Source organism: Rissa tridactyla, chromosome 5, assembly GCF_028500815.1.
Source record: "Rissa tridactyla isolate bRisTri1 chromosome 5, bRisTri1.patW.cur.20221130, whole genome shotgun sequence".
Classification (NCBI taxonomy): domain Eukaryota; kingdom Metazoa; phylum Chordata; class Aves; order Charadriiformes; family Laridae; genus Rissa; species Rissa tridactyla.
In genome coordinates this window covers 49502600-49517354 of record NC_071470.1, presented here as the reverse complement: position 1 = coordinate 49517354, position 14755 = coordinate 49502600, and the positions used below count along the sequence as shown (strand labels likewise).

Below are 14755 nucleotides of genomic sequence, written 5' to 3'. Positions count from 1 at the left end.
TAAACTTGATTCTGTACTTGCTTGCACCAAGGCCACAACTTCTTTAAAGGTATCATCAGTTCTTTGAAAGTTAGATCTAAATAATCTCAAATTACTGCCAGTATTGTACATCAAAATTGATGTACCACATAATCTGCCTGCCACCTTGATCTGACATGCCCAGTCTCCTCCAAAGAGGACCAGAGAGTCTTTAGACAAACCACCTAAAGCTACACCACCCATGCTGCCCCCCAAAATCATAAAGTATTCTGTTGCAACAATCTTTCATCTTATCACGTAAGAATGCAAAGGTGTTCTGCTGTAACCCCTTCTGCTTTATAACAAGGTTTTAAAAGATTGAGCAAGACAAATCTTTTCCAAAGCAAACAAACCCAGTCCTTCTTTACAGGTGTAAAGGAGTCTTTTACCATCAACCTTCTCCCATTTAATTGGTATTTTCTGTCAGCAGTTGACAAAGCCAGGCAGAGTCCAGCAATGAACAGATCAAATTACTTCCTTTAAGTCACATACAAAACTCCAGTTACTGACTGGAATTAATCTTACTTTTCCATTCACCATTGTCACAATAGTCTGTTACTAGGACCTACTATATCAGTGTATCTCTTCCCACAGTACTGCTGCATACCATACTCAGTAACTTCTGAGAATATTCTCCATATGTTTTAGCTCGCGCACAGAGATGAAATGAATGAAGTCCACCACATCCCTTGGAAAAAGAAGAAAGAGTAAAAAAAATTTTATTGGAGGTTTCCTCCAATTTTCTTTCCCTCAATTTTTGGTTGGTTGGGTTTGTTTGGTTTTGTTTTGTTTTTTTTTAAATGTAATGACATAATGCAATAAAGCTAATGCAAGAACTTGTCCTGTAGGTTTTGCAGCTGTCTCTGCAGGGATTTTACGTAATAAGTCTTTAAGCAAATAGACATTATCTGAAATTCTGAACATTGTGTCTTGTTATCTGGATAACTTAAGAACAATACTCACGTTCATGATCTTAACTGCGGTTCCAAAAAAAAAAAAATAATCAAGCTTTCCTTTCCACATTTGATAAAATACACAATGTTGAGCAGACCATTTTATTCAAGTTAGTAGATGTGAGAAGAACCAGAATTGATAAATAAGTTCAAGGAACTGATCTGAGCATAAAAAATAAAAATAGAAGTTCCCACTTAGAAAAAAAGTAATACTAAGTATGCTGAGAAAAAACATAAAAGTTAAAAAACGTTTTGACTAAAAAGTTCTTTATATGTTCTAGATATATTTAAAATTATTGAAGTGTTCGATTTCATCTGAAATTGCTTTGGCTCCAGGCTACAGCACACACACTGAAGATATATAACCACTCTGAACAATGGTGTCCTGTAACTTGTATTTGAAAGCTCTAAAGGACTAATGAGATGTTTCCCCATACTGTATGGAATGAATGGTTAACCATCTTCCTAACCACTAAGACGACATCTAGAGCAGCCCAAAAAGCAAAGACTGTATACCTAGTAAATCTAGTTTTCTCAAGAGCGATGAAGAAAGACAAACTTCCATCTTCAGATTTTGACTATTGTAATTTAACAGAGGAGGAGACTTTACCCAGCCTCCTCATGTTAGTTTTTTAGATGCAAGTTTAGCAAAGTTTGCATTATATAACATTAAAAAATTTGTCTTAAATGACTATCACTATACCTACCTGCTGGTTTAAAAGAAGTTAGCTTTTAAGAACAAGTGGTATCTTTCACCTTAAGTCCAGCACATAAACAATTACAACTGCACAAAACATATCTGGTACAGTTTCAATATAAGAAAAGACAGACTCTTACCAATACACACATCTATCTTCCCCTTGATAGCAGCTTCATGCAAAGGAGTGTAGTTCCAATTGTCTCTAGCATTTGGGTCTGCCCCTTGACACAGTAACAGACTAACCACTTCAGCATGACCAAAAGAGCAGGCATTGTGAAGGGGTATCAGCCCTCCGTCGTCACGAGCATGAACGTTGGCTCCTGTCTGTAGCAAATGCTCTACAACATCCTTCCTTCCAAAACCTGTAAGAGAACATATTTCTGTTCATTCGTCTGGTAAAACAACATGATTTAATATTTAAAACTGTTCACTCTTAGTTCAGTGTACAGGCATCAAACGATATTATTCATGTCCCTCTTCTACTTTTTGGTCCATTTCACCATAAAGTGAAACTATATTCACCTGCTCAAAAAACAGTTGGTAGATGCGCTTACACTCATGACAGGGTGTAATGATACAGATTATAATACAGTGTTGTATTATAATCAGCCAGACTGGCTGTTACTCTATCTCACAAGGAGGTTCTACAATAGGCTTGCCATTCTTTTTCAAGAGAAGTTTTTTTTATTAATTTTAAAAATTTAGTATAATATGTATGTACTTAAAACAAGTGTCTTACATACTATCTCTTGATATAGGTCTTTCTCTTGGAGAGGACCTACAATAGGTTAATAGACACTGAGAGACAATGTCAGTGCTGAAGCAGAACAACCTTATTTCAACCCAAACTACATTCTTGCTCTTTTTCAAAAAGCCTGACTACCTCCAACTGACAAACTGATACAGAGAGACTAAGAAATCATCTATAAGTGGAACTGAGACCTCAGCTGGGAAATAAAACCTCAGGAAGGCCCCAGCCTAGGAACACAGCCTCCATTATGGCCAGGAAAAAACATCACCGTAAAGCCAGCATCATTAAACTAACACGCTTCAAAATCCTTCATCACCATGCCAGCCTCTGACAAACCTGGAAAGGTTCTAGTGCCTGTATGTGCTTCCTATTGCCCCAAATGCCTTAGAGCAGCAGCCTCCAAACTTTTTTTGATTGTGCACCCCTATCAGTAAAGTATTTTTTGAGCATACCCCCCATTATATGTACATTTATAAATATATACATGCACTACTATATTATTACAGATTATAAACATACACAAAAATATAAATTTAAAGAAGCTGAGACAAAGATTAAATAAAATTTCTTTTACATTTATTAATTGTACAAAATACATTTTTCTTCCTGTGCCCCAATGAAGTATCTTGCACACTCCACTTTGGAGACCACTGCCTTACAGGACAGAAACAAAAATCAGGCATCAGGCCCAAGAGGGACAGTTTGAACTAAAACAGAAGTGTTCATTTTTGTATGAAGTTGCATCTCAAAGGTTGCATTGCATTTCTTACAAACCTCGGGGCTAAAAGCAGTACCACTGGAGTTTTTAAAAGACTGTCACTTCAGGAGTTATTGTGTCTTCTGGTAATCATGGATACCAACCAGCTTAAGTATGAAGAATCCCACGTATATGAACTATGCTTATGAAACAGCTGAATTAAATTCTGCAGCAAGTGAAATTCCATCACAGTGGTGCTAACTGGCAGCATATAGACTATATTAACTTCACAGATCATGGATCGAAAACATAACTAAAGATATTATTTCCCTTCTAGAAGGCAAACACAAAGCTCAAGGGAAGCAACAAAGAACCTGTCAGTTCTCCCCCAGGTGACCATGTAACTCAGCTGCAGCAAAATGCTGCTAAAACAGTGACAGAAATGATTCTCAGAAGTCAGCAACCTCTGTGGCAGGCAACAACTCATGCACAAAGACTTCTCAAACTGGAACGTTATACCCCAGAGCTGCAGTCCCCAGACAGGACCTGCATTTCAATGAGTTAAGGCTCCTTTTTGCCAGAGTAGTGCACTAGTTACACCTATGCAGACTTATGGTGCAGAATTAACATGGCCTTCCCCCCACAGTCCATACGGTGAGATCTGTAAGCCAGGTCTAGCAGCTTTGCATCCACACTAGCTTATCCAGTTAAGGCTAACGTTCTAACTCGACATCCAGCTTTCAGTGAAGCTGCACGCTAGCCATTCGGCAGGAATTTACAGTCTCCTAAGTGAAGCACTGAGTCCTTCAACACCCTTTCTTCAAGGACAGAAGTTTTCTAGACGCTGACTAATACTATGGTTAAGGCAGGCAGGGCCAAAGCAAAAAGCCCCTTTACTGAGGTTTATCATGGTTTGAGAGTTTTGATGACAGTTTAGCAATATCTTAATTTCTGCCTAAATAAGTATTCTTCTATGAGACACAAGCAAGCAGGTGGAAGACCAGTCTGGGGAAGCCATCATGGATATGCACACAGATACTCACAGGTAGTACAGACTGTAGCAGTTCACACCTTGGTTAATCCTGCCTGGTAACGTAGCCCAAAGGCTCCAGTTAACAAGTACAGCCTGGTTACTTTTGCATAGCTGTAAGGATTCCCCCATCCCCACTGCACAGAGCCCTCAGCTGCTTGCAGCACAGATGCTGGACCACTATGAATTACAAGTTAGCACACCGAGCAGATACCAAAGCATGTTTTCTTTAATACATGGGGATAAACAGCAGTTCAGCAGCTGCTCCACAAGCTGCTGAGCCATATCAGCTGCAGGGAGGGGCCCACAACCGGACTGGCACCCCACTCCGCAATCCAATTTTAGTCCATCGCTGCAGATGAGTCAAAGCTTTCTGGTACATTATATACTGATCACTTCACATTAGAAATTACACCACAGAAATGGAAACATACAAATCAAAACTGGTATTATTAAAAGTGATACTTATTTATCATGACAAAAATGTTAGCAGAAGACATGTTTTTCTTAACTGAGCTGTCAGCAAGGCCACTGTAGATCATTGCAGCTTCTAGCAAAAAAACTGATTTTTTTTTGTTTGTTTCTGTTATAAAATAGTCCAGGAACATCACCTGTGAGACTTCAAATAGAAAATGACAACTTAGTGGGTACAACAGCAAACAAAGGGTATCTGGTCCCACAGCAAAGCTAACAGGCCTGAGGCATAAATACCAAGAAGCAAGTCCTCAAGGTTCCCATGTTTATATCGTTCATTTGACTGTCAAAGGAAAATTAAGCAAGACAAGAATTAGAAAAGGATGCTTTCAGGTAAACAGTAAATCAACAGATTTTATTAGCCTTTTGTTTTTATAGACTGAACTACTAAAAATTATGCTGAAACTGCATGAGCATTTGCTTTACACACATTTCTTATCTCTTGAGGAAAAACAACCTGACGGTGCCTGAAAACCCAGATTCCTTTTCAAATTGTTCAGTGTTGTGATTTTCAGGACTACACACATACTTCTTCAAGGTAATGCTGGATGTAGGGTCATCCAAAGGTATCTTTGGAAATGCCAGCATTAAACACTTTACAGTTTTTGGTGAATTAGCTCTTCTGTTCAGTCCTCAAAAAGCACAGTAAAGGTTACCGTGATTTTATCCTACCAGACCACCCATCTTTCAGAGAAAAAGTAACCAATTAAGGGAACAGCTTGCCTTACCAGCACCACAGGCAAACCTGTAAGAACTTGAATAGACAAAGTGCCAGAAAGTCTTTAAAATGATCACACAACCCAATCTGACAAAGCAGTTGTAATTACTGAAACTCCTGCAGTATCAAGGTCACCTTTTGTAAAAAAACAACAGACTCATGCCAAGCCATTTGTGACAGATGAAGCACATATAATTCGGTTGAAACTGAGGAAACCGATGACTTTAAAATGTCATACGTAAAGTCATCTTTAAGATGACTTTAAAAAAATATCATACTCTTGCATATTTCCAGTGCAACGTTAATTTACAAAGCCTATGGAAGCCTTCCTGAGAAAGTACCTCTAATCAATGATCCCAAAACACAATAAAATAGAAGGTTCCTAAAGAAAACATCCAAAGCCAGGGTAAGCATGGAGGAGAGTCACATTTAAAGGCCCAGCATGCAAGTTGTTTTGATGAGATTCACCTGCCAGCTCACAGAGCACGTTCATAGGCAGAGTCCCTTATTAGCCTGGGCTATTTCACACAGGTAAAATGCACAAGCTTTGCATCGATTTTAGCTTCTTCACACAATTTAGAAGTTTCAGGCAAGTCACACTACCTCGGAAAACATATTGCCCAGGAGAGAAAGGAAGCAGTAATCCCATTATAAAAAAAGCAGTAGCAAGAGAACACCCTAAATTCAAGGGTGAAACACTCATCAGTCAAACCAAAGAAAATGCAAAAATTCAGAGCAATTGACAGGCTCTTCATTTCTCCAGTCATCTCACAGAAACAACTGAAGACTAAGGCTTGGCGAAAGCCAGGAGATGGACATAGCTATGATAGCTTTACATAAATCAAGAGACAGGCAGACAACTGAAAGAAAACACCACTTAACTAGTTCTTTGCCAGTGATGTATTCTTGCCTTTTTTCCAATTTATACCTGTCACTTTAGGCTGAAAATGAGGAAAAAAAAGTTGTAGGTAGTAAACTGGCAGCTTGAAAATTAAGCTAAATAAAACTTTTAAATGCCCTAAGACAAGGCAGCACGCAGAGACACCACCAAATGCTTACTACTGCTGCCAAGATCTGTACTACTCCCCCTTCACACCCTGCTCACAGCCCACAAGCTTGTCTTGTCCCATCTCTTCTCGTGGCATTGAACCTAAGTAACAAGAGGTAACAGAGTGAACAGGTTGAATAACTGATGAGGGAGGCGATACAAGGAAAGCAACAGGCACATCAGTTGATACCTTCTGTTATGCGCTCCCATTAGGGCTTCCATATTAAACCTGCGTTCAGTTTTCTCAGGGTAACAGTTTACAGACATTTAATTACTAACACTCACAGAAGCCACATAATTGGTTGCCCAATTTCAAGACTCATTTTCAGAAAGTTTAGTAAAAAAACCAAATAAATACATGGATTTCCCACTAGAAATGGAAGAATGCTTTCCCCAGTGAGTACAACACATCAAGTAGTCGGTTTGATCAGTTTAAGTACAGCTGTACAGTTTCATCCACTGCCCAGTTAATGTCACTTGATCACAACATAGCATGAACTCCTCCAAACGCCAATTCCAACCTCTGCAAAGCTGCTGTTATGTGAAGAGTTTAAGTTATCACATGGAAGACTTACAACTTTCACTAGGCATTTTTCCTCCTCCTTTCACCTGCTTGCTTTTAACACACTGACTCCAAAAGGAGTTAAATTTTACAAAAGTGTATAATAATAATTAAGCATACCTACAGGTTTTACTGTGATCTTAGGCAAAGCAGGAAAGATGCTCTTACTAAATGTAATCCCACTTGTTAGAGCACTAAACATAGCTCATATGAGAATACAAGCCGTTGAAGTGGAGAGGCACACATCTTAGAGACACACGACCTTTTGAGAATGGTTTTAAACTGTAAGCAAAGGATGGAAGAAGTTCAAGCTAAGTCATTGCACGTCTCTTTGCTTTAGTACTGCACATTCCAAAACTAGATTTTTTTCCCCCCAAGACAGCTCTTCCAAAAGCCACCAGCACTTCTCCCACTTCACTAGGCAGAACACAGTTAAACTGAGTGATTTAACTAAGTAAACTAAAGAGCCTTCACACTGTGAAAAAGGGCACCTGGTTCAGTATTACCAAAGGTCTGAGATTTTGCATTTATATCCTCTTGTAAATTCCTTCAAAGGATTTTAAATGGGAACGAGATCAATACATTGTACAAAGTATCGCAAGAGCATTCAAGAGAGTAAGTTACCAGTCAAAGCAAACTGAAACTTCCTAGGAAGTAATATGCTTGTGACATTAGCAGAGTTCACGTACTACAAATGCTATAAAAACATAAAAGAAATAATTTCAAAGTCAAGGCCGGTAATTTATCAATTTTTCTTTTTACATTAAAAAGTCTGCATTCTACAGGCTCTGAGTCTGTAAGGCTGCCAGGACATTTCCTAATTGACTACACAATCTGCACTCTTCATTCTGTGCATATGAACCCAGCTGAAAATTGTTATTACCCCTGCTTTAAGTTGGACAAGGCAGAATTAATCAGTGACTTCACTATACAAACAACTGTTTGAGTAAGGTCAGACATGTCTTCCTTGGCAAGGATGTATCAGACAACCGCAACAAAATGAGTCAGAGTAGTTTAAGAATGGTATCTCAAGCAAGGCTTTCCAGAGCAATTTAAGCTAACCTGTTGTACATTGCACCATGAAGTGGAGTGGTCAATTCAGGTGTCTCTGCACAGAGTGGAAGTGCATCATAAGTTGCCAACTACTTGTTGCCCCTTTCCCTCAAGGAACACTCAGTAGCCAGTTATATTAGTTCTACCTCCTCAAGTGCTTATCTCACACATGTTGAGGAAGCTTGCATTTTTATGACTAACAGCTTGCTAGTCGACAAATCAATTTGATCAGCTCTCCTCTTAAACTCTGACCACTGACTATTTTCCAACCCAAGTGAGATCCCTTTGCCTTCAGTATTAAAGTTGTGTGCTCCAGAAATTTCCCAATTAATAGTTATATATGTTAGCCTTCATAAAAATATTAGTATTTCCAACAGTTATCACTAGTGATTTCAAAAAGCATACTTACAGAAGACTACTTTCCCCAAACAGCTTTTTGCCATTACTATAGATGCAAGCAGAAAGAAAACAAGGAATATTACTGATGCTCTAACAAGTCACCCTAAATCAGGTTTCTCCAAACCTGATTTTGGGCTGATATCAACAAGAGCACTCCAGTCTGTGATCCTAACTCCATACCTTCCAAAAGCCACTCTGGAAACCTTTACCTCTTCCTCATTACAGAAGTGGGCATTGAGCCACAGTTCAGCAATTACTAATAGTATTCTCTTTATCCTTGGGTTAAATGATAGAAAGAGAATAACTGTAAAGCTAAAAGAATGTGTTGCTTAAGAACTTGAGGGGGTAACTTCATGATTAGAAAAAAAAAGTTAAACTTCTCATTAAATGGGTGTGGAACTGGACAAGCCTATGACTGTGGCTATTTGAAGAAATTAGCTAGGACTCAGCTTATTTCTATCAGGTTCATCCACCTAGTTATTTCTGAAAGAGGCGCCATTACTAATGATTTACCAGTAAGGCATGGCCTAACCATATGAATCAAGGTGTCAGCAGCAAATACATATATATCCTTTTGTAAGGCTAAACTTTGTTTCAGAAGGGAAAAAGCAAGTCCATTACCAAACCAGTTCCTAGAAATTCTTGCTGGCTCTAGGAAAAAGCTGGGATTTCAGACAAAAGGTCACAGGAGTCCTCCCTATCTAGGCATATTAAAGGTAGAAAGAGTCTTAGAAAGCCAACCTTGGTATGTGAGTGCTGTAAGTGGAGGATGACACACAAAAATGAGCCATGAAAGCATCCCCTGGCAATCTGCTTCAAACACAATGGACCAATACAGCCTCCCCAACCTCAACTACATAACAATTCACAGAAAATATGGAAAATATGTACGCTGAGAGTAAAGTCCCACTCTACCCCATGCAAAGCATACCTAAATGTGATACATTATCACATGGACTGAAATCATGCACCCATTAAAAAACCAAGTCAACAGCACTCCCCAAAGGGGGGGGGAAAAAAAAAAATCTACCTCTCACATACATGCTGAACAACCAGCTCCTTTGGTTAAGCTGAATAAAAACGCATTTTGTCAACTCTGTTACAACATCATCACCAAAAACAGGATTACCAAGCCAGTTTACAAGAACAGACAGCACAGGCATAACAAAATTTTTCAACTAGTGATGGGCATATAACACAGTAAAGATGTTCATAATCTGGTGAAATCAACAATGACAATTAAGATCCTTCTCAAGGGAAAGGGGTAACACATCTCTAGATCAAAGAAGTGCAATGGAAAGGCAAGGGAGTAGAATAGTTTGTCTCATTCAACGCAGTTTGAAGATGAGAACCATTAAGCAGAACACAGGATATTCCAATGAAGATGGTGGAAAATACAAGAGGAAGCAAGTTACTTTTAATACCAGTTAACACTCCAATTGTTCAGTGGAACTCCTTACCACAGGATGAGAAACCCACGTAAAAACAGGGTCTTGCTCAAATAGTTGCTGAGCTACAAACTGCACTAAGAATAGTCAGAGAAGTATCAAGTACAAAGAGGGCAAGCGTACCCTAGACATCTGCTTTTAGCCACTAGCAGAGTTAAAACCTTGAGCCAAACATACCTTTGTTCGTGCCTAGCACAGCTGCTTTTAAAATTTTTTTTAATTATAAGCAAGCTAATTTTCATTGAAAAAAATGCATGCAAGAGATATGAATACATTAATACCTCCACTTAACTTCTTTTTTGTGTTTTGAAGTCACTCAATCACTTTCAAATCTTTAGAATCTGCTTCTTACTCTGATTCTTGGATGTTGCTGGACAAAATCCACAGCCTACGCTGGTACCAGAGACCCAAATATCCTGCAGTCCACACAGCAGTCAAGATCCCACCAAGCTTTCCTCTTTCCAAACGTGTACTTCTACAGAAGAATCCCTCAAATCACTTGGAAAGGAAAAGCTGAACACCACACATCCTGAAAAACATTCAGGATTTCAAGAGAGGCTCTGACAGAGTAACGGTCCAGTTAGAGGATGAACTCTCTATCACCCTGGTATGGCCTAAATATTAATTTGTGCCTTATTGATAGCTAACCAAAGCAAGTCAGATTTATTCAGCACACTAGCTGACATTTCAGCACAGAGCTGAAGAACTGATTTCCCTTCATTCAGATCAATTGACAATTCAGATATCCCAGATAAAGAAAATCTGGATAACACTGTTGCTTCAACTTGATGTGCCTGTGCACACTTTATTTGGAAGTGGATAATGGACAGATGACTCCAGTGTCTAGACAGATTAAGATCTATCCTCAGCTTTTTAAATAATTGATTACAGAGATTTCAGTTCTCACCTTATCCCCAGCTTACATATATGCTAAGGATTCCGAGTGCTCTCAGAAGTCACCCATTTTATCTTCCTTCTGCCATAAGAAAGGAGATAAAGGTGATTTTGAAACTAGAAACCTCACAAAGCTTAACAAAACCTGAACTTAGTGCTTTTGACAAAAAACTAGAACTAGGGAAGTTGTCCTTCCCTATTACAGTAAAAGTAACTTAACTGCCTGGCATTGCAGCCAAAAAGGACATCCGAGAAAACCAGACAGAGTAAGGAGAAGTCAAGTATCCGGGGGAAGGAGGGGAGGAGGGAAATCCAGCTACCTCCAAAATTGGTGAATAAGAAATTAGAAGAAGAATTCCTCTATCATAAATCACAAGATCAGAAATGGAATTCTCTCTCGTGATTTAAGAGTTTAGCTTCAAAAGGTTTGAAATAAGCAGTTTAAAACACTGCATATTGCACCCTCCAACTCCTGTTCCCCCAGTGAAGGCCACAGAACTCATACTTAGGTATGGCTCATAAAGCATGAGCCATTATGCTTCATATACACAGCTTCATATACACAGTAGACTCCTATGCTCATAAGCAAACAAGTTTTATTTCTCCTCTTGCCCAGAAAGGAGAAGGAAATCAAATCAACAAACTGCATCGCTCACAGATACATACTGCATAAGATCAGTTGCATCCAAACAATGTGCTTACAGGCCCTTCCAAAATGCAGGACCCCAAGATCTCCGTAATAAGAAATACACCTAATACGTACAAACATGAGAAATCCATTTGGACTAGACATACTGCACTGATTTGAGATAAAATATGTATGGTAGCTAAGGAAAGTCTCTAAATCTAGGATGATAGCTACAGGAATTTGTTAGGTATGAAAACTTCATCTGCTGTTTTCCTCATGCTACAAGAAAGCACCTTCCAGTGCTATTACGGTAACATCTTATTGACACTGTCGACTTTCAAAGCCTTATCCCCTTAAGCAAGTTTTGTCCATTTCTTCTCTAATCAAAGTAGAAGTTACAACTACAGCTTCAGCACTAGAGTTTGTACTAGCACTGAAGTTACAACTTGAGATCAGAGTTTAAGGGGAAGCAGCAAGGTCTAATTTTAAGTCTGAATCCAAAACAAGCAGAGCGGACTCGAGAAGAGCTTTCCAAAACATTAACAACTTCACATGCACACATGTAGTTGTACCAGCGTTATGTTCCAGGGCTCACTAAAATTAAGTCTGTCTCTGTACTGCAGAAGCGCACTGTGTTTTAAACTCCACTTGCATAAGGTCACACTTTACTGGTAGAGTTCAGGGATCAGAGAAGGATGGAAAGGAAACAGCTCAGGACCAAAAGTTCCATCGTGAAATACCACTTGTACTTTGAAAATTAAAACAAACCCATACAATCTCAGTGAGTATTATCTGACTGATAAATTGAACACCATTATTCAGAATTCTAGGCAACGCTGTGCCATAAAACATTCATTAGCAATTTCAACACAGCACTTTAGAGCCATATGCCAGCATTTAAATACCAACTACTCAATACAGCCTTGTTAATTATTGTAATTTATGTGTACTAGTGCAGCACTTAAAGCTCAGACAAGATCTGTGTCCCTTACTACATAAAGTCCAGTCCCGTAACACTGTAGGACATGTCAGAAAGCCCTCAGCCTGACCACAGACATAGCAATTGTGCAAGTCCTAAGTTAGGGCTGATGATTTAAAACATCTTCCTCATTTTACTTTTATCCTGAGCTTCACATGCCCTATGCCCCCAGTACAGAATGTTCTCTCTACAGAGTACGCTAACCTGTAATAGCTATACATCCTAGAAAGTAATGTTTACTTCCAGTTAACGTAAGCTGTTGGATCTCACTGTTAACAGCTTTTACGACGTTATTTCTGATCACACTGACATCTCTTCTCTGCACTAAGAGGCGTATTCTCTCCTGGACACACATCTGTAACTTCTGATCAAGTTCAGTTGTTCTACTTCACATCCTTCCCCAGCCTGCTAAGACCACAAGAAACGCAGAGATAAATCAACAGCTATGGCCAAATAAAAGGAAAAAAGAGTCACACAAGGCATCAACTTTGCTTCCCGTCAAGTCTACATGAATCACATAGACTTTCAAGAGCTACTACAATACACATGAAACCCTTAACTTCAAGCCGACTTTGTCCCAAATTCCAGTTTCTCACTTCCTAAGCACACACGCACAAGTTTGCAGCCTATGTGTCAAATACAGAGGAAAAACGTCTGTACTTTTAGATCACACAGCCACCCTTACGCCTCCGGGATCTCCTCTCCCACTCGTTTCACCCAAAGGGGGGATCTTCTTCCATTTTATGCCGGGGAAAAAAGAAGGAGATTTAACAGCCGTCTCCCCAGTCTGCAGCGAAACGCCGCCGGGGAAGTGCGCTCACACGCCTCCCCCCAGCTTCGGCCCCAGTTCTCCCGGCCCCCGAGAAGCTGGAGCTCCGCTCCCCGAAGCCAGGGATGCTCCTTCCGGGCAGCTGGGTCGGGCGCGGTGCCCTCCCTGTCCCGAGGCGCTCGCTGACACTGCCCTCACCGGGAACGGGCGGCCGGACCGACCCCGGCCCCTCCCCGGTCCCGGTACCCACCGGCGGCGAAGTGGAGCGGCGTGGACTTGCGGCCGGCCATGTCCTTGGCGTTCACGTTGCCCGTGTCCACCAGGCGCTTCACGCGCGTCACGTCCCCATTGCGGCAGGCCTCCAGCAGCTCGCGGAAGGCCCCGCTGGCCGCGCCCGGGCCCGCCGCCTCGGGACTCTCCGCCGCCGGGCTGGACGCGACAGACGACGACGCGGACGAGGAGGAGGACGAGGAGGAACTGCTGGAGCTGCTGACCGAGCCCGGCGGCGGGCCCGGGGCGGCGGCGCCCGTGCCCTCCGAGCACTCCAGGGCCGGAGGCCGCTCCGCCTCGGGGGGAGCCTCGCCTTCAGGGCCGGCCAGGCTGTGGCGCTGCGCGGCGGGGGCGAGGTCGGCCGGTGCCAGGCTGGGGCTGCGCGGCGGCGAGGCGGCGGCCGGCGGCGGCGAGGCCGGCCCGGGCGGTGGCGGCGGGTGATGATGATGGTGGTGCTGGGAGCGACGCGGCGCCGCCATCTTCGCCCTCCCCCCTCCGGCGCCACCCCCCTCCCTCCCGGACCCCGTCACTGCGGCAACGGCGGCAACCCCCGCCCACACTTCCGCCCGCGCCCGGCCAATCCCAACGCGCGGCGCCCGGACGTGACGCCCTACGGCGGGCCAGGGGCGGAGGCGCGGCCTCAGCGGGACCGGCCCCACGGAGGGGCAGCGGCTCGCGCCTGCCCCCTGGGGGCCGCCGGGGTGCGGCGGGGACCGGTGGGCGGGGACCGGGGACGGGTGGGCGGGGACAGGGGCGGGCCGGGGACCGGGGGGCGGGGACCGGGGCGGGTGGGCGGGGACCGGGGCGGGGCCGGCCCTGCCCGGGCACCGGCTCCCCGCCGTGTTCGGTGGTCAGGGGCGGAGCGGGGAGGGAAGTGCGGCCCGGCAGGATGGAGCTATCGGTGCTTAGGGCGGGAGAGAGCCCTCCATGGGTGTCCCGTAGAGGGAGAGCCCGGCGAGGGCCTCTGTGGAGTGGGCAGGTCCCCACTGGGAGGGGGCAGCATTTCCAGTGAGGATTTGGGTTTGAGTTTGGAAAGGCACAGGAAGACGAGGTGGAAGTGCTTCTGGCTGACTGGTATCCAGGGAGGATATAGACCCCGTTTGCGGATAAGTTGTTTAAGTTGGTGTTATGATTTGAGGAACCCACAACGATTTACTGTCGTTCAGGCAATTATTCTCTCACCCGATTATCCCTCCCCACCCGGGAAGGGGAATTGGGGAAAAAAACAAGGAAACACAAAGGTTGAAATATAAACACATTTAGTAGAATAAGACTAGAGAATTGCATTAACAACACTAAAAAAACAACATTGATCCCGATACCAATAAAATATACAAGGATTATACTCAGCCCGTTCTATGAGC

General features: G+C 42.6%; 1 protein-coding gene across 3 annotated transcripts in view; it reads right to left on the bottom strand.

Annotated features, from left to right (window-relative positions):
- TNKS (tankyrase) overlaps nucleotides 1–13885 on the bottom strand; it is a 143032-nt gene extending 129147 nt beyond the window's left edge. For 2 of the 3 annotated variants that reach the window (XM_054203424.1, XM_054203425.1), the window contains exons 1-2: nucleotides 13372–13885; nucleotides 1809–2033 (exon numbers count right to left, since the gene is read on the bottom strand). In XM_054203424.1, coding sequence (XP_054059399.1) covers nucleotides 1809–2033; nucleotides 13372–13870 — 724 coding nt within the window. In that variant the 5' untranslated portion in view covers nucleotides 13871–13885. Of the gene's footprint in view, nucleotides 1–587; nucleotides 609–1808; nucleotides 2034–13371 lie in introns of those variants that run through there. The other variant, XM_054203426.1, reaches the window with a different exon arrangement.
- Between the last annotated feature and the right edge of the window lie 870 nt (nucleotides 13886–14755).